Below are 21,243 nucleotides of genomic sequence, written 5' to 3' on the forward strand. Positions count from 1 at the left end.
CTGTAATCAATAAACAGACAACTGCATTTGGGAGACTCATCTGTGTTAATTGCTACCATAACAACTACCACAGTGCCCTTTACAACAGCTTAATTGCATATAAATTTATGATGAAAGCCAAATTAATTTGGCCTTAATGCCTGCGATTGGTCTAATTTCACCTTTCGACGATATGGTTACTTATCGTTGCATGCATGACGAGTAAGTATTTGGTTGTCATGGAATATGAAAATAGTAGCATGTGTATATGCCAATTAAAGAGAACCGGTCGAAAATTTAATGCAAACCAGTGTTTTAATTTTCTCAGTTAAGAAAGAGTATAAATATCATAAAGTGTCAACACCAGAAATGTTATTTCTTCTTACATATAAATGCCTAGCCTGCAGACCGATTTGGAACAATGCTATTGAGACATGCGATGAGTGCTTCTTTGATTACAGAAACACACGAGACTGTGAAACGCACTCACAGCAAGTGAGGTTACCCACAATCCTCCATGAACCGTACACACGGAGATCCTTCACTGAACTGAACTGATGCAAATTTCTTCTGTACACAGAACAGCTCGGCCCATTTTTCAAAATTCTGACAAGATAGTTTTGATAATCATAATTTTCTGATTTCCGATTATGAATAATGAGAAGATCAACCCCTTTTCCGCGGAAGAGATAGCAATCTTGTAATTTTGTCAACATAGATATTTGACAGCCATACACACTATTCAAGGAAACTAATGGAATAAGTTGCATCTGTGTTGGCAAAAGAAAGAGTGTTGATTTTTTTAATGTTCGTGACAAAGGAAATTTGCATGTCTGACAGGTGGCCTAGTGAGACCATCTTTGCTGATGATAACTTTATTGTGACAAGTGTACAATTTTTAGCACCTTCAAACATCGACTTCTTTTTCAATTTACTCTTGAATTTTAAACACAATCAATAACTTTGAAATATAGTTTTAACAAATAATCTTGAAATTGAATTCTAAGTTTCAAATTGTTACATGTAAGAAATTGAAGAAGCCTTAAGCAAACAATGTCTGATTGCACAAATCAAGGGGAATTGTGGGTAGCCTCACTTACTGTGGCACTGAACGGCGTGTAATTTCAGTAATGCTATTCTTACAGCAAGGATACACCCTAGATTGAGTACTTTTCGGGCAAGAGTAATTATATCAGCAAATATTCAGTGATTTGAACTGAAAGGTTAATTTTTAAATACCTGTACGATTCTTTCTTAGCACATTTGAGCATACAAAAAGCGATTTCGGCACATACAGACAGTTCATAAAACTTAGCCAATAGTTATAGAATCTGGCATGGCATGTCAGAAGAGGATGAAACTATTATCTTCAAAGGCTGTGAAAGCGGTATTTGTGACGTATTGATTAATTTGAACAAAGTTCGTTTACATATTTATCCTTATTTAACATATTTAATCTTTATCGTCAAGTTCTAGCAAGTGACATACTTTTTTATATCCGATTGATAAATTACAATATTAAAGGGATACAATCATCGGCACTGCGCTCAAAGGTCGCATGGGACCCATACGACCAATGTAAACACTGTATCCAAGGTACGATGGTGATTGATGAAACTTAAAACATGTCTGACATAATCTACATCGTATAATTTCAATGTTGCAGCTATGATGATGAGGAGCATCTAGATACCCTGCTTGAAATACATGTTTGTGAACAGGAAACTCGCACAGGCGCAGTTCCCTTAAAATAACAAAAGAAGGGTATAGCCTTGCCGTGAGGTATCAGACTGGTTACATATAATGCATTGTTCCCTTGTACCTTTGAAATGTATGAAGGTATACCATAATAAGTGGCGGAAGGTTACATTATTGACGGGTGCAATTCAAAACATAAGAACTTATCAATTGACAAATATTGAATATGTTTATTCAGGCAATGGTTGTATCTTCAATGCCCATTACAAGTACTGTCCACTTCAGTCAATTCAGATACATATCCCTAGTTAGAAAAGTTATTTAAGTAAGTTAGTAATACGTTTATTGAATATGCTTAAGCAACTTTCGTGATTGTTCTATCAGTGTATCTCAAATATACATAGCAAGTTTTGTCAACTTTGATCCTGCCAATCCAGATGTATATCCTTTATAGGGAAAATTTGTTCAATGTGCAAATTAGTGAATAGCTGAAGTGAAAATGCTAAATCACTTCCAACATTGTTTTAAGCTAGTATCATCAATGTACATGGCATGTTTTGCCAACTTTGATCAAGTTAAACTAGATATGTTGTATAATAGACAGTCGAGAAACAGGATGGGAAGCTGCGGTATTTCCTTTGAACGAGCTTTGCTGGAATAAATTACGTTGGATTTGGATACCCATTGATAAACAAATCCAATTATTATCCAACTGTAGTACAATCTCGCAAAACATGCTTGCGGGCCTTACATTCAGTGTGTCCTAAACACACCTTTTTCGTAGCAGAGAATAATCCCATTCAGAAGGAAAGCAGTGTTTCTTTGTCGCATCTAGGAATAAATCAATCTTTAGGATGAGGGAATCCGACTTCAATCGGAAAGACAACTTTATGCTGTAAATAACTTCAATGAAGTTTTTTCACTGCGAACTACCGGATGTCGAGCAGCGGCTATCGCCCCAGCTGAAAATTATGCAAAAGTCAATTCACACGTTCTGATAAGCCCCTTTACAGTTCCGCGGACCAGCGTTCTATACCCATAATGCTTTGCGAAATTAGAGGCTTCGAGGGTACCACTTTGCGCGTATCGCATATCTACTTCATCCAGATTCATTTTTCACATGTTTTTAGACTCATTCTGTGAGAAAATGTGAGCTACGCAGTAATATGTTATATGTCGATGTATTTGTAGCTGTCTGTTGCAACAGTTTGCCAATTGCGCATCAATTTTACGGAAATCTGGAAAATGTTTGTGGGATTCACGTTTGTTTAGGCCCTACATGTGTGTTCAGTGCGGATGTAGCAAGCATTCCTGATTTTACCTCGGCAAAATTAGATTTGTGAGGTTGCAACGAAAACCTTACACGAGACACCTTCAGGACATATGTAAATGCGACCTTTAGTTCTGTGACCTCTAGCCATGCCTACTTCCTGTCCTCGCTATGCTTACTGTACTAATAGTAGTCACAGTAAACACAGCGACGTCTGTACGCATGGCCATGGCGAGGAAGTAGGCATGGCTAGAGGTCACGGAACCACAGAGTAATAACATGGACAGAGTGGCAACGGCTATTGTTTAAGGCGTGAAGCGGTTACGTAAGCAATCCATGTTTGCCTCGCCTCACGAAGCTCTTGGCTCTCTTTTCCGAAGAGTGCCGACCATGCACCCTTCGGTAATTTTCGGATTTTCACCCAATTGTTAAGCGAAAGTATGTTCGACAAAGCTTGTGTTGTTGTTGTCGTGTGGTGCTGATCAGAATTGATGTGCTGGCGAAAACGGGAGTGTTTTGAGCTTCAGGAAAGTGGGTTTTACTGTTTTAAAAATTCCTCTCATATTTTTATGAATATATAATGAGCGTGTTTGAACCAAATTTGAAAGTCTTTTATCGATACTGTCTGGTTTTACTGAATGGTTTACGGTCAGTCATACCGTCTTTTACACGTGCGTCAAGAAAGGACATGTTTATGAAACTGCTGGTGTGTTATGTTTTGATTGGCGTGAAGCAGTGTTTCTGGCCTGAGAGCTCACAAAGTAACTATGGTTGCTACGCGACTGGCAGTACGAATTGCCATCTCGTCGTATGTTTCGCATAATCTCGTGTAATTATCAACCACAAACAAAGCCTCCAAAAAGTTTAACACCTTTTAAGCTCATTTTAATATGAAAAGCCAATAGTCTACCGAGACGACCATGGAACAAAAGGCATGCAAGCGTTGCGACTCTGTCCATGTTACTCTTAGTCTGGTTCCCTGACCCATTTCCCCGGTAGAGGGCGTGGGGAAATATAGGGTCAGGTACCGGGTAGCCATCTTGAACAGAATTTTGTTCAAGATGGCGGAGGTTAGTCACCTGACAGAACATGCTACAACAAATATGGCTGCTTCTATGAAAACGCCGGTCAAAATTCGACTGGATCAGAGTTATGTTCGAACACTGGTATCCGAACCAAAAACATTGGCACACGAGACGGGAAACATAAACTGAAAGGATTAATCCAGAAGTACGGGGAAATAGAGGTGATTGAAGGCTGGCTGTGATGATATCGCAGCAGTACTTGTGGCGTGTATCGAACGCGCTAGGGTCATTGAGGTCATCGCCGACTGTGGCGTGACCCCGATGACCAGAGCACGTTCGATACATGCCACAAGTACTGCTGCGATATCACAGCTAATTGAAAGCAAACTTTGTTGGAACTGTGAACGACGATTGATTTCGATGGATAGAATGGTGTCCGAATTTCGTGAAAAATGCCAGGCATCATGTCGACGTTCTAAAAGTATCAAGAGGTGTGCTAAATCACAGTAGCTAAATCATGGAGGTAAAAAGTCTTTCTTTCTACCTCCGCGGCTTTGTGGTACAAACAAGAAGTTGGTGTCAAGTGAGCCTGAAAGTGCGAAACCCAAGAAACATGAGAAAAAGTTACAAGTGTTACTTTCATCCAATCACAGCTTGTTTTATTTTAACCCAATAGCGTCCATGTTTACATTAGCCGGTACCTGACCCTATATTTCCCCACGCCCTCAACCGGGGAAATGGGTCAGGGAACCAGACTATGTTACTCTGTGACGGAACTAAAGGTCGCATTTACATATGATCACATTTCCCGTTGAGGGCGCACTATACATGCCAATACAAAAGACAGCTACACAAGTGTTGTGCTCTTCAGCTGGTCTATTTGTAACATTGAAAAAGAAAGAAAAACGCTGTAATATTGACTTAAATAGCCACTTGTGAGGCCCTGTGGTTTTATGTGTTTATTGCATAAGCGGGGTTCCCATTTGTCTCCCAGCCAAAAATTTTGTTCAATAGATTTCGTCTGTAGATAATAAAATCACCATTACTTTTTGTACGTAATCATTACATGTTCAGTGCAGTTTCAACATTCAATTTGACGGCAGTAATTGTATACTTTTGCTTGAAATCCTTGTCCAAAGCAACAGCCGATTATTGTGATCAACATCCGCATGTGTAAATAAATTAGAACGACACACACATTTCCTCCAGATTTCCATAAAACAGTACATACCGGTAATTGGCGAACTTTTATATTCAACAGCTTTCAAACAGATTGATATATACAAGATGAATAATTAGCTTACTTTTTTCGACAGAATAAGTCGGATAACAAGCAAAAAATGATTCTTGTTATAACAGACCCATGTTAAAGAATAGGCGATACGCGCAAAGTGGTACCCTCGAAGCCGCTAGTTTCGAAAGGCATCAGGGGTATAGAACGCTGGTCCGCGGAACTGTAAAGGGGCTTATATTCCAAAAGAGATCGCTCGTCGCTTGTTCACAGTTCTTTTGTTCTTTGCGGTTGCTTCCCATCCTCTTTCTCGACTGTCTATGGTTGTACATGTATCATAGTATTTAATGTGCATAGCAAGTTTCGTCAACTTTGGTCTTGTCAATCAAGCTATATATCCCTGATTAGGAAAGTTCATTAAATATGCAAATTGGGAATGGCTGAAGTAAAAATGCCATGTGACTTTCAATGATGTCAACTCATAGTATCTTCAATATACAGCGGTTTTGTCTGTGGCTTCTCCGCTACATGACTGGAAACTGTATCCTGTGCAACCCCAATTGAAAACACTGTATTGTATACCAAGTTTCGTCAACTTTGATAAAGTCATTTCAGATCTATATTCCTAATCAGGAAAGTTTATCAAATATGCAAATTAGTAATTAATTTTCATGTCATCCCTTTCCGTCTTTCATGGTGGATAATCCTTGTGACCAAATTGTAGCAAATCTCATCCAATTCTGTGCAGCCGTTCTCATTGTATGTCTGTTTCTTCTAAAATCATTAATTATGCACATGATCATAAAATATGCAAGCCATACTTACCCAAAGCTAATCAGCTCTTGCCATTCTCAAACAAAATCTATGTACCAGATTTTATCTTGATCAAGTAAGCTGTTCTTGAGATATCACACCAACAGACACAGGGACACAGAGACAGTCAGTCAAACATGGTTGCGACATAAGCTTACATGAGTGAACACGTGAGCTAAAAATTGGTACCCTCTCCCACGATTCAAGCGTAAAATGAAATGGCCCTCCCCAAACTATTACATGAAAAATGGTGACCCCTCTCTAATTGCACCAGCCCTCCCCCTGTTAATTGTGTGAGGCCCTATCATTAACACATACACAGCATAGTAAGACAGTGTTCAGCAAAAAAACAAACAAGACACATATTACTTTTTCAGCAATAATGATCCCCTATGTTGCTTAGAAATTTACATCATTCATTTGTAACACTCTGTGTTTATCCACAGAGTTAGGGAAGTTATATCAAGCAGCTGGACACATCGTATACTATGAAGTTCCCCTAGTATTTTCTTAAGGGGAAAGGAACATATCAGAGGATATTGACAGGGACTTATCAACTTTGCAATCCTAAACATTATGGCACTTGCTGTAAACAACATTATGGCACTTGCTGTAAACAAAAATGACTCTGATGTATCAAATTTAACTCATCATGACAATACATTGAGTTAAAATCATTTTGCATGGGTCTCCAGAGAGTTTTCGACATATATTGACGTAGATTCCTATATTTTCTGTGGCACGGTCCAGATGTGGCTTTTAATGGGAGTTAAATTTGTTTTGATCCATACTAAAACAACAAACAACAGTGAACTTGCATAAAAACAACATTCGGATGATAGAAAATACCTTGGGATTCTCTGTGGAAAAAACATTGCCTGAAGAATCAAGATGAGACAAAGAATTTATTTCAGTTAAGAACATCACTCAAAGTAAATCATAACAAATGTACAATTATGAAAACGGCAAAATACACAAGATACATAAATACACGTGGGGTTCACACTCAGCACCAGTCTAAAAACCAAAATACCCTGGCAATTTGCTAAAGGAGTCAATTTTGCAATTTTACCATAAAATGGAACAAGAAAAAACAGCTTTAACTCATGAAGTCTTTTTTTTTTGGTTTTATAGAAATGAGGCTTTTTTATTTGTTTCTCTGACGTATGTTGGAGTACAAAGCATTAGCCTTGCTAACAAGGCATATTATGTACAATATACAGTACCGGTAATTGTTGACAAATGAATTCAAGGCAGGACTAAAATTCAATTGCCAATAATTACATTGGACATTACATACACATATATACAGCCTGTGTTGATGAGTTTAATTCTATACTCACTTTGACATGACTGTGGATGTAGTATTATATATTATTGCCTGAATACATGGGTTTAAGTGCCCGAGAGCAGGTGACAATTTGCCTGACGCCAGGAGGGCAAATTGTCTCCTGCTGCGAGGGCACATAATTCATGTATTCAGGCAATAATATTTTTATTACATGCCTCTTCACAGTTAATGCTATATGACATTTAGTTACAAGCAGGGCATTTTCAAAGAATTTTACCATTATCGACCACCATCAGACAGATTTTAACGAAAGTCAAAATAGCAGTGCGCGCATGGATATTTTACATCTAGCGTTAAGCGTCTACTTTGACGTCGAAAACATCGAAAGGCTTCACTGGCCCGGGTAACCATGGAAACCGGTCAGTACATCATTCACCGGCCCGCTAACATCCTGGATGTTCCTATTCAAATCAATGCACTGATTTGCATTCACCTCGAGGCATGTAATAAAACAAATATATTTCACAAATGAAACAAAAATACTTGGAAAATACATCAGCAGTCTCACACAACAGAACTGTGCATTACCAGAAGGTCGACGCACATGGACAAAAGTAAAATCCACACAAGAAAGGCCAACTAGGCAACATATAAAAGTCCCTACCCTTTTGCAACTTACATAAAAGTTAACACAAATATATTTAATGCTTTTTGGACTTGATAACTTACAATTGGTCTTGGCAAAAAGCCAATGATGCCGTGACCTCAACATTCTCTGTGAAACAGAGCAATAACTAATTTTAAATATTTTCCAATGAATAGAGAGTTTTCAACATAGAGTCAAAAATATAAATTTGACACCAGCATTGATAATCCCAAACAATAGAGTACTGAAAAGAATACAAAGACTTGTGTCTGAAAATATTATCTAGAAAAGCAAACCTCTGATAAAATTCCATGACAACTTTGTTACCACAGAAAAAGAGACAAGTATGGCAAACTTTTTTGAGATGTGTCATAAATGGAGGTCATTGGACACAAGTGTTGAGACTTGCAGCAAGAAAGGTACTATGGCCAGTAATACATCAAATGTTACCTACTTGTGAAGAAATACAACATACCAATTCCCTTGATATTGCTATGTTTAGGGACAATTGCATATAAGGTTTAGAGGCATTAAACACACATCTTGTTTACAAAAAGTAAAGACACAAAACAGACGGATGCACTATGCAGAGCTAGTTACAGTAGCATGCTGAATAAAATACATCAAAAGTAGTAAATACAAAATGAATCATTTGGGAACTTGACAAAAATAACTTTATGGCTTGCTATATTTCCCTGATGTTTGCTACAGTGCATTTGTTTGACTCATTTGTACTGCTACATATTACAGCATTGGCACTGACAGTATATAAAAAAGTTGTATCATAGAATGCGCCTCGGGGACAGAAATTCTTGTGACCTACTACTTGTGGGGGCTCATTTTGAAGCTCTTGATGAAAGAAAAGTTTTCAACGTCTTAGTTGTTTGAAAATCGCAAAGTTTATTTTTCCCCATAGAGTTAAAACAGGGATGGCGGCCATTTTGAATTTCAAAAATCGGGAAATTTTAGGTGATTTGTCTCTCTAGTACCAAACTTTGCACAGTGGCCCCTGATTTTTATTCTTGCTTTGGTAAGAGAACTGTTGCAAGTATCGTTGAGAAAAGTTTGAGCAAAAGTTTAAGACTCACTTTCAAGATGCATGCTACCTTAATTGTAATGGTATAGACGTGTGCTGTGCAGTGGGTGGCAGACCAAAACAGGAGCTGTGTCGTGTTAGACCTAAACACAACTTGTGCCTGGTTGAGACGGAATGCTTCATCACAAAATAGACTGTAAAAAATGTTATACCCTAACATTAATTGCTGAAAATTTATTTTGTCATAGTCCAATCAATTTACAATAAAAATGAGTTACACATAAATATTTGGAAAAAAGGTAATAATTCAGCTAATCTCATCACTTTTTATCATATTCAACTAATGAAATCAACAACCAAGGACGGTAAAATATAAATTATTTTTTTTAATATATACATCTTTACAAAATACCCCTTATCTACAAAAGAAAATCTTGAAAGAATTCATTGCATCAAATCAATGTGGCTCGGATTAAAGACTAGAGATATATAGTTCAAATTTGATTAATACCTGTACACTTTTTCATCACACAAATTATATTACACACAATACCACAGCTACGAGACCAAAATATGAAATACACTTCACCAAAGGAATTTGATATCACTAAGTACCATTTGATAATTTTATAGTGAGGTCCATGAAGAGAAGCTGGTGTTTATTGAGTTTTTTGGTTTGCTAGAACAAAAGATGAAAACTGAACGTGCTAGGACGGCTGATCAGTGTACTCTAAATCACACTACATTTCTATTCTCTGAAAATGCAGTTAACTGGTCATTTTTTTTGTTCTCTTCATGACTACACATTCTGGGTTAATTTGTGAGTCGCACATCTGTAGTATGAAACTTCAATATCCTGATGCTTAAAAACACAAACATTGAAATAAATTTACACTGGCAAATCTGTGAAAAAACTGCCAGAATTACATGAGTTTCTTTTCTTGGCTGTTATCCTACGCATTAATTTCAGCAGCGGTCTTGTCTGAGGAAATACAAGAATATGATATCATGTAGAGCTTTGAAATGATTAAACACATTGTATCAGCAATACTTACCTTACATTCTTTGTTTAGTTTTCTTGTATTGAATGAGTTCCAAGTTTTTTTGTATTGCATGAGTTCCAAATTTTACATTAGGGGGAAAGCTCCATTAACTTCGGAAAAACCTACTTCCCTACTCAGTTATCAGAGGATCAATTTCACAGACTTGCCTTTCCTACAATGGCACTACAATGGCACCAGCTGGATAAGATAAACATAACAATGGAACATTCACACCTTGGGGGATTAAAAGTCTTCTGTTTGTCACCCGAGTTGGTCAGGCAAGGACCCGGGTTTCATGTACCATGCAAGTTAATGCAGTCTTTCCCTAATGATTTGCAGTACTTTCAATTCTTGCATTAGTGTCATCTCACACTAATGATGATTCAACGATGATTACAAAAACAACACCAAAATTCTCGTTTCAGTTTAATGACGTTTTGTTTTTAGTGTTGCTTAGTTAAAAATGGTATTTGCTAACCATCCATGTTTCGAAAACACCATTCAGAACAGGGCATATACCATTAACAAACCTCTCCAGCTAAAATTCCTTCAATATCAATACAACCACAGAATAATTACACACTGAGTTGAACCAAACTCTGTTGGTATTGGGTTATGTCTATGAGAACTACAATTCTTACTGTCTTCACATCATATTTTGCATAACATGGACGTCTTTTGCAGCATTTCATCAACATCATATCTTATTAAAATACAAAAAATAAACTGTCTCTCTATTATAAATGGAATGTAGGAATGTTTCATTTGATATGTACTTTTTGTATTTCAGTTGTCACTTTCTGAAGAGATGTGTATTTGTTCGTCTGATTTGGCTCTGTACATGGCTCCATTGATGAGTACTTTGTCATTTTTCCTCAGTGACTTGGCTAAAGTTGCTTGCATCCTTCTATTGTCCTCTGTCGCTGACTGCCAAACTGTCTCCAACTCGTTTTCAACACTCCTGCAACAAACACAGATTGTTCAAAGCTAGTAAAAACTGGATTATTAATCAAAACTTTCTTATGTATTGCTTTAGTTTTTGTCAATATGAAAAATGTTTCATTGGCACAGTAGCTGTATTGTAGTTACAACACTGGCAAGGGGAATCTATAGTGTCAGTATTGATTTTACAATGAAACTCTTTAGGGGCTGTGGATAATTCAAACACACACACAGTAAACACAACTTCTGTGTTTAGATGGGGAGGGGTTTTGGCTGTATTTTGATTACCGTGCGCAAAAATAGCACTATATGTTTCCATATTGCAACATCTCGCTACACGTTTTTATGTATCGCAAAATATCGCTATAAAGTAGCGTGTACCAGGCCAGTGAGGCACCGGCACTACACGAGCGTTCTTTTGACATACATTGGTTCAGTGCATGAGTAAAATAACGTATCACTCATTATAGATACACTGTTTCATTTTATTCTATTGGTTGTGTCATTGTTAAGTTGGCGCCGAACAAAGATTGATTATAGAGGGGATATGTGGGGGCGTCGGCAGCGTATGTGCAATTGCATAGCAACATAATTACCAATTGTTGGTATGTTGATACTGGATGAGGCTTAGTTGGTCTTTCACATTTCCAAACTTCCGTTTTGGGGAGGGGAGGGGGTTGAAACCAAGCACAATTAGCTGTGTTTACCATGCACATGTTTTAATTATCCACAGCCCCTTATCGATAAAATTAAGGGAAAATGTGAAACTGTTAACAGATATAGTAAGCATAGTAAAGCACAATTTACCTTTACAAAATATATCAACATGATACAATTCCAGTTTTCATATAATTACATGACTTTGTTTTAATAACATCATGTTAGTAAAATTCTAGCTGATAGTCAATTCAAACTGCTGTCAGTTGTGACCAGGGAGACTACTCACTCTTCTGTTGGCACTATTACCATGGATGCCTTACAAGGACATAACTGTACATTTTTTTTAATTTGGTAACAGGCCGGGGCCTTTAAATGAAAAGAAATTACTAAAAATATTATTGATAAGTACTATACGATGGATAAGCCATACAAAGATATAACTGTAAACTTTTTAATTTGTACGCAGGCCTATACTTTTCATTTTTTCATTTATTATTTATTTATTTATTTAAGTGAATCAGGCTCTAGGCCCATCAAAAAATACATAACATAGTTACGCCAAACTTGTACAAGGATTTAATATTAAACTTCTAGACAGGCCAGAAGCAAATGCAAATAAATTACTAGCAATATCCTTGTTTATATTTATATACAACTAAGTTCATGAATATACCAGTGAATTCTGGGATTAGGACTTCCCTCTGTGAGTCGGCACTGTCAAATTCATTCATATGAGGAAGTCTGGTGCTGTAAACTACTGTATGCAAACTATACCTTTTTTCTTGAGCTAGTGTGTCCAGAGCCTCCTGCTTCTCTTTGACCAGGACTTGAAGAAGGCGTATTTGTCTCTCATATTCCTGCAATTTGCTGCTGTGATCTTCTTCTTTCTCTTGCATTTTCAAGGCAAAGCTTCCATACTTCTCTTCAGCTTTCATTTTATACATCTACAGACATCAGAATTTGTAAAAGCCATTGCCATCATTATCCCTAGTTGTCTAAATTATTAAAGGTTTTAGCTTTTTTTCTTTTCCAGATGATTTTCACTGTCTGACCTCTATGAAGGTAGTATATGCCCTGGGGACAGATATTTGGACCATAAAACTTTTCAATATTGTTTAGGTCTACTGCTCATTTTGAAGTTCATGTAGTAAATAAAGTTTTCACTGCCCTACGTTTGTGAAAATCAGAAGTTTAATTTTTCTTCATAGATTAATACAAGTATGGTTGCCATTTTGAATTTCAAGTCTGGGGAAACAGTGGGTGATTTGTTTCTTCTCTCACAAAATTTTGCACGGAGATCCCTAATTTTTTTTTTTGATTTCGAAAAGGAATGGTTCAAAGTTTCTTTAAGGAAAGTTTGCGCAAAAGTTTAAGTCTTTCAATTTCAGGGCATGTACTGCTGTAAAGTTTTATTAGCTGTAACTGCTGGTGCATGTTTTACTATTTGTGTTCTGTTTTTAAAATACTGTTACTGTTCTACTCAAAAAATTGTGTCATGATGCCTAGTGTTTGACTTGTCAACACAGAAATATTCAACGCTCAAATGATATTGGTTACAACTTAAACTAAGTCCAGTCTTAACAGAAATTCATTTGTCAACAATAATCTTGTAAATTATACACAAGCCACTGGTTAGCAAAGCTTAGACTTTGTCTTTCCCTATAATTTAGCAGATAGATGAATTCATAGACTTGTTTTGTGGAACAGAAGTTATGATAATATTGTCAAAAGTCACAGCTACTGTCCTACTCTCTCTCTCTCTCTCTCTCTCTCTCTCTCTCTCTCCACCTTCAGTTTCTCTTCCATCTTGCCAATTGTTACACTTCCTTCCATTATTTTATTCACAGCTTTCTCTTTTTCAAGGGCTTCTTTTTTTGCCTGCAGACAAAACACAAAGGCGAATTTGTATTTAGGTAAGATCTACAAAGGATCTGTTTACTGAGTAATATGTGCATATGAAAAACATTCCAGCCATATAAGTGGATAAAAAAGTTGTTAGAAACATTTACGATCATAATTCTGTCAGAAAAGACTCAGTTCTGGTTGTACATACATATATTGACAATACTTTGATGGAGGTGTTCTCAGTAATTGGTTCCTAGCTCACAGTTATCCATAATTTTCTTGTCTTCGGTGCAATTTCCTAGTTTCTTTGGTGAAGTGAAATCTTTTTTCCAATTAATTTGGTCTCAATACAAATTCATCATGTAGCAAAGACAACAGTATTTGCATTGTGATCAGTAAGTATTAGAGATGAATATAATCTGACATTTCACCCATGCAACCCTGTTTCAAATAAAGAGGTCCATCTTTCCCACAGAAAACAATGAGATTGGGCAAAACCATGGCAGTCTAAGGGGTCAAGACAATACAACTATCATCAACAAGAAGACAACATCCTGGAAATGTTGGCAACATGTGACTTACTGCTTTATAGTAATGATCTCTCTCTTGTACTGTTTTCTCAGCGACTTTCAAGACGCTGTTCAGATGATGATTGGCAGCTGCTCCTTTGTTCTCTGAGAACTCTAATTCCTTCTGCATCTGTACAATCTGTTGCTGAGATTTCCTGTGCAGATAAAGTGCAATAAGTTAAAATTCAGAATTCTACACAAACGGGTGTAATGGCTTTAATTTTCTTCAGCCTAAAATATGTATTTTTGCTATGTTGATCTGTAGCATGATAAATGAGCTTACGTCTGACTTAATACTTTTCAATGAAATATGTTTTACAAAGCATCCACAAAGGTATAACACATAAATGTGTGGGAATTTATGTAATACAATATATTTGTTATGGCGGTGATATCTTGCAGGGTGAGACAGCTTGTCTTCTTCCCATCCATCATGTACAGTTGGCGAAAAGCCTACAGTTTTCAAAAGCAGTGTTTAGACTTATAAATATTGATATAGAGGTGAAATGACGTCTTACCATTTATTTTTTGTTGTTTTCTTACACTTTACATGAGTGGCAATGGTTTTTACTAAGTTTGCCAGATGTAGACATGAATTTTTTTGCATACATAAATAATCTCATCTAATATTATATCCAGATTTTTATATTACTACAGAATATCAAAGGAAATTTATTCAGGAAAATGCAAACGTACTTGATTGCTCTTTGCATTGCTTTGATTTCACCTTCTAATTTTTTATTTTCAGCTTTAGAATCGGTGAGTTGTAGACCAAGGCTCTTCTTCTCTTTCTGAATTGCTTGTAATTTCATCATGACATTCTCCAGGTCCTGGGCATTCTTCTCTTTCAGGTCTTCCACAGCTCTGTGTAAAGATTGAGAACACAAAATGTGTTTTGAGCAAATGTATTTGGTAGATCATATATATCACAATTTTTGGATAATTCTGTTAGCATGCATGGAAAACAGCTTTGAATTATTCATTTCCTTGTTACACCCTTTCCTTACGGAAAGTTTGAGCAAAAGTTTCAGTCTTTCAATTTCAAGGCACCTACTGGTAATGAAAGAACATGTTGAAAAGATGTTACAAAAAAAAAATGCCACTTTTGTAGTAGCAGTGAACAATAAGATCAGCCTATAAGACACGAGTAGATAACAAAAAATTTGCAATTTATATAAGGCAGCCTTTTGACTAGCATGGGAGATCACCAGTGAAATATTAGCATGCACCAGATGCAAACAGTTCTTACTTTTTCAAGTCAGCGACTGTGCTGTAGTGGTCCTGTAGTGATATCTTATGGTCACCTTCCATGAGGGAAGACTCGTATTTCTGTTTCAGAACACTGTGTTTGTGTTTCAACTCTGACAAATCTGCTTCCACACTGCTCTTCTCTGATTCGCAAAGTATCAGCTTCTTGGAAATTTTGGAAACTGGATGAAAGGGAATACAGAATATCTGTGGAGTTATTTTTCCCATACAAAGTAATGTGACTCACTCATTTCCTGATTCCTTCAACATTCTCTGATTCATTACAGTACACATACAGTATAGCCCATTTTTCTCATTTTCTCATCACCTCTCCCATATCTGAGATTCTTCCTGCATAATACTGACACCAAACGCAAACATAGGATATCTGAACATTTAAAACTCTTGATTTTGCTTTTTTAAATCGGACCACATGAAATATTGTCAGGAAAGCTACTGCTATTGTTGTTTGGATGCAAACTTGGCACATGACTCGGTCAAAAGAAATTGAATAGAATGGTCTCATAGAGTTCTATTGTCACTATATACTCAACTTTCATCAACGGTTTTTGTCAACAGAGAAACTGGTGAAAAACTGCTGAGTCACTCTATGATCTGAGTGCAATTAAGTGCCTTGCACTTTGCAGCTTCATATTGAGTTATAAAATAGTCAATGTGGGTTTCATCACTCATGAAGAAGGAGACTTGAAATATTCCCCATCGAAAGGAAAGATGGAATATATAATGACTTTATTCTGAAGCTAGATATACATTGCAACTTTTAGCATTGTCTCCAACATTATTACTTTGGAAAAGCTTTCTTAGTGTGAACAGTGGTCAGGGCTTGGCAACTTTGAATCTTTCTAGAAAGCAACCCTGGAATGATAGAGAATTTCATTCACCTTCATAAAGCTGGTGTTTCAGAGCTTCTTTATGTTTGTTTTGTTGTATATCTAGCTGTTCCATCAACAGTTGGTTTTCTTCCAATACCAGCTTGGCTTGTTCCTTCAGTTGATGCCTGAGATACAGAACAAAACATATACAGAACAAAACAGTTTAACCAGAGACTGGTCAGAGTTAATGTACTGCACTATTGTGCATTCTAAATCTCCCTTTGAACCCATTACAGTAATTAAAGATGATGGGCAAGCAGTTTCATTGTGACATCCGATTTTGCACTTTTCACACTGTTTTTCTCTGTTTTTCCATTGCTACCAAGGGTATTCAAATTCAACTTTGTGTACCAATCACTTTATGTTTCTCTGTTGTAAACAAAATCATGAATCTATTCATATGCACCCATGTATTAAAATAAACTTGTACACTATGAAAACCTGTTTGCAGTATATAGATTTGATGACTTGTCTGCCGAGGATGTGCGTTACAAATGGCCACAAAAGTTACACTAGGCGATCTGACACCTACATGTGGCTGGTACATTAAATGAGTAACTCTCATAACATCATGTGACAAGCCAGAACACACTTATGAAACCCTTCAACAAGCCAAAGCTGATTTAAACAATGCCACTGCAATTTTTACATTGAAATGGACATGTCAACATTGACAGTATCCTGATAAACTAAGTTCAGACTGTGATAAGTCTCAGCTTTTCAATAATTTCCAATGAATCAGAGTCTGGCTTCTATCATCATGATGACAACAGAAACCAGGCATTTTGATTACTCAAGATCCCTATACAGCATTCCTGACACACTCAGCAGATAATTTATTACCATCAGATGTACCGTATATTGAGAAAAGCTAAAGGATATGATATTTTGCTGCTACTTAACTTCCACAGAAGACCAAGCCTTCATACAGATATCGATTTACGTTACTTTTATCATAACAATGATAACTATGATATCAACCAATCATGACTTTAACCTGGAACTATCATAAGCTTTATGACCTGCACTTGAGTGTACTCATAGTTGTATACACAGTGTGACAAAATTAGTCCTACACATTGACAAAAGACTGAAAAGTTCAAGAATTGACGCCTAAAAGTGTTAAGTCCAATATATCGTACATGTACTGTTAAGGAGGTAAATGAAAGTGAAAATTATAGTTTTTCATTACTTTGCTCAAGGAAACTTTAAAACTACTATTCTCCTAATCAAAAATAAAACCCTGTGATCTAAAAAAGCTGCAGACAATCAAGGAACTCAAAGATTTTCAGGGTACATATTTCACTGAGCACATTCTCCCTACATGGCTGGGTCTTATGTTTAATGAAAGATTCTGTATCAGATTGGGGCATATAATATACTATGACAGTTGCATATATAATACATATTGCCATTTCCACAGTGACTGTGGGTATCTGTATTATTTTTTTTCAGGTAATGTGCCACTGTAGGAATGGTCTGTTTTTACAAAGACTTCAACAGTTTAAAGGGTCAGGATGACAAACACAATCTCCAAGGAAAATAGATGTAGGCTGGGGCCCTAACAATCAGTTACATAGTGCCTACCAATGAAAAATCTCATGACAGCTGTATGCACTTGTAGAAATGTACTTTGGTACTTTGTTCATGTCAAGATATTCCAAGGCAATGTCTGTTTTTCACAAAGCTGACTTACCACTCAGTTGGAGTGATAAACTCCTGGGCCCCAGTTTGTTCCACTTTCATATGAAGCTCACTGTTCTCTTCAATCACTTCTTCAACCCGTGTCTTAAACTGCTCCAGCTCATCCTTGAGTGAACGAGACAATTAGGAAGCCACATCAGTACTGATGAACTGGAGGCATCCAGCATAACGGTATAATAGCATTTCCAATTTATCATACTTTGAAAACACATTATTCACTATTTCAGCAAATTCACAAAATGCCATCTCATGTCCTTTCAACACTATTGTCTTGTATTTGTGAAAAGGAGGCCTGGTGGTACATGATATAAATATATTATCTATCGTTTTAAAATGTCGCAGGAATTGGTGTGGTACAACATAAGTTAGAGGTAAAGAGTAAGAAAGAAGCGAGCAAAGTATTCATTTTTGTGACAAAGTCTCTGGAGACCAAAGTATATCTGAAATATCAGACAAAGTGAAGTCATCTGGAAAGTACAATTCATATACAGAATAATGTTCATTAGTACACTTTTCCAAACTGATCACGGAGTGATTACTTGAAAATGTTAATATCTGGCTATTCTTATAGGGGCAGGGCTGTTGGCTATGAGTATAGTACTACCCTGGTTTGTATCACACAGAAATATTCCATATATGTGTCATAAACTGCCTTTCTACATGTACATACTGGAAAAGCGATTATCACAATGCTTTATCCATGGCAATGCTTAATCCATGCCTTCACTTAATCCATGCATACAAGCAACAAGTCATCGTTGATGACACAGTCCCCACTTGTTAATGGGTACTTTGATTACAGGTCCTCAGAGAGGATAGAGTCCTCTTCATTAGGTCTGTGATAAAAATACTTTTGAATAAATTCGCTTGATACATGTCTGAGCTGTAGTTCAGGACATGAAAGAATCGTAATAAAATGGCCACATGGCGGCCTTATTGGATCGTATCACAGAACAAATCTATATGCATATGTATGACAGACATCCAGCTCTATGGGTTTGCTCAGAATTAGATATATGCATAATTAATGAGGTACAGTATGAAGCATCATAAGGTCTCCCATCATACCATATATGAAGGGTGCACCACTTGACCAACGTAAAGTTGGCGTCATCCTCATCCTCATCCTCAGCCTCAGGTGACCTTTCTAGCTGACGCTGAATATGACGCTACTCAGCGTCAGCTTCAGCGTCGTATCCGAAGATTGCCGAAGTTGCGCTACCCGATGACTGTTAAATGATAAAATTCGCCCAAAACTTAAGAAAATAACAACTCCATTCTTTCTCAACTTTCTTTTGAATCGTAAAACTGGTTCGTAGGTAATATTTTATCGTTAGAATATCTCATACAGACTAGTTCTTTGGAAATGTTCGTAATTTTCAGTCCATGGATCCGCGGATGTATTTTGTTGGTATCCTCTCAACTCTTGCGTTAAGATTTTCCAAAAATTGGTGCAAAAAAGTATACGTGGTCCGAAATGTGTAAAAATCGCCACCATGAGAGGCAATATAAAAGCCCTAATTATTCAGAGGACATATAAAACAATTAACTCGTATAACTATGACTTGAGGCCTGAAAAGTCAACGTATTAAACATACAACCTTTGAACTTTAAGGAAATTATAACTACATCGTGATGAGAAACGGATATTAAGAGGAGAGGTTACTAAATATTATGAAATACATACCCCACTGTGTTTTGATTAACATTTACAGTGATATGAAACTTGGAGCACATTTTTAACAATTTTCCTGCCAAGTCCATATTTCACCACCAGGTCAAGATAGTTAACATTAATGAAACACAACATATTCAATATAGTGTATTTTAACATAATACTGTACATTTGAAGACTGTTGAAAACATAATATTGTAAAGTTGATTTTTTTTGGACATAAGATGCTATAACATACCAAGCCGAGTGGGTGAAAATACGTCATGTTTTGGCTCAATACCGCTTTTTACTGACTTGGCTGATGGGGAAGTGATACAGTTATTACTGTATGGCAGGAAAAGGGTTAAAGTCGTTTTTACACTTATTGATGTTCCATCAGACGCATTCGGGAATAATCGGATCTGACGCCGGTGAAGCTGACGCTGTAGCGTCATCCTCATCCTCATTTTCGCGTGACCCCTGAGGCTGAGGCGGAGGATGAGGATGACGCCAACTTTACGTTGGTCACCACTTGTGGTTCCTGAGTTATGGACAAATATGGATATTTGAGGTCAAAGGTCATCGAGGTCATGTGACATTTTGTCACAATAATTGTATTGCTAAGTTATCCCTATATACAAAAAATCAGACCTCTAGCTCTATTGACTCGCTCAAAATTAGATATGCACATAACTAATGAGGTACAATATGTGGCGTCATAAGGTGTCCCATCATACCATATATGAAGGGTGTAGCACTTGTTGTTACTGAGTTATGGACAAATATGTATATTTGAGGTCAAAGGTCACCGAGGTCACATGACATTTTGTCAAAAAAATTGTTTTGCTAAGTTATCCCTATATACCAAAAATCAGACCTCTAGCTCTATTGGCTCGCTCAAAATTAGATATGCGCATAATTAATGATGTACAATATGTGGCATCATAAGCTGTCCCATCATACCATATATGAAGGGTGTAGCACTTGTGGTTACTGAGTTATGGACAAATATGTATATTTGAGGTCAAAGGTCACCAAGGTCACATGACATTTTGTCAAAAAAATTGTATTGCTAAGTTATCCCTACATACCAAAAATCAGACCTCTAGCTCTATTGGCTTGCTCAAAATTAGATATGCACATAATTAATGAGGTACAATATGTGGCGTCATAAGCTGTGCCATCATACCATATATGAAGGGTGTACCACTTGTGGTTCCTGAGTTATGGACAAATATGTATATTTGAGGTCAAAGGTCACCGAGGTCACGTGACATTTTGTCAAAATATCTGAGATATCTGCGTGAAAGGATGGACTCACGGATGGACTCATGGACGGACATGACCCAATCTATTAGCCCCCTGGACTTATCCGTTGGGACTGAAAAAACTGTGTCACTGCATCCTTTTTGCAATATGAATACGATGAGAAACTAAATTTTTATTTTTCTCGGCCTTATACATGGGAGTCTATGGACTGCCTTATACATGGGAGTCTATGGACTGCCTTATACATGGGAGTCTATGGACTGCCTTATACATGGGAGTCTATGGACTGCCTTATACATGGGAGTCTATGGAGACTGCCTTATACATGGGAGTCTATGGAGGTGAAAACTAAAAAGTCCTCTAACACGGCCAAATTTGATCGCATTGTGAAACAAATCGACGTGCATCTGTATGGGGTAGGGTACTA

At 36.9% G+C, this 21,243-nt stretch overlaps 1 protein-coding gene across 2 annotated transcripts in view; it reads right to left on the minus strand.

Moving 5' to 3' along the window:
• Nucleotides 1-6,902: 6,902 nt before the first annotated feature.
• LOC139148273 (centrosomal protein of 89 kDa-like) overlaps nucleotides 6,903-21,243 on the minus strand; it is a 29,461-nt gene continuing 15,120 nt past the window's right edge. The window contains exons 10-17 of one of the 2 annotated variants that reach the window (XM_070719623.1): nucleotides 17,886-17,998; nucleotides 16,199-16,314; nucleotides 15,298-15,478; nucleotides 14,745-14,912; nucleotides 14,062-14,203; nucleotides 13,423-13,512; nucleotides 12,409-12,578; nucleotides 6,903-10,993 (exon numbers count right to left, since the gene is read on the minus strand). In XM_070719623.1, coding sequence (XP_070575724.1) covers nucleotides 10,819-10,993; nucleotides 12,409-12,578; nucleotides 13,423-13,512; nucleotides 14,062-14,203; nucleotides 14,745-14,912; nucleotides 15,298-15,478; nucleotides 16,199-16,314; nucleotides 17,886-17,998 — 1,155 coding nt within the window. In that variant the 3' untranslated portion in view covers nucleotides 6,903-10,818. The remainder of the gene's footprint in view (nucleotides 10,994-12,408; nucleotides 12,579-13,422; nucleotides 13,513-14,061; nucleotides 14,204-14,744; nucleotides 14,913-15,297; nucleotides 15,479-16,198; nucleotides 16,315-17,885; nucleotides 17,999-21,243) is intronic. The other variant, XM_070719622.1, reaches the window with a different exon arrangement.

The sequence above is a fragment of the Ptychodera flava genome, chromosome 13 (assembly GCF_041260155.1).
Source record: "Ptychodera flava strain L36383 chromosome 13, AS_Pfla_20210202, whole genome shotgun sequence".
In the NCBI taxonomy this organism is placed as follows: domain Eukaryota; kingdom Metazoa; phylum Hemichordata; class Enteropneusta; family Ptychoderidae; genus Ptychodera; species Ptychodera flava.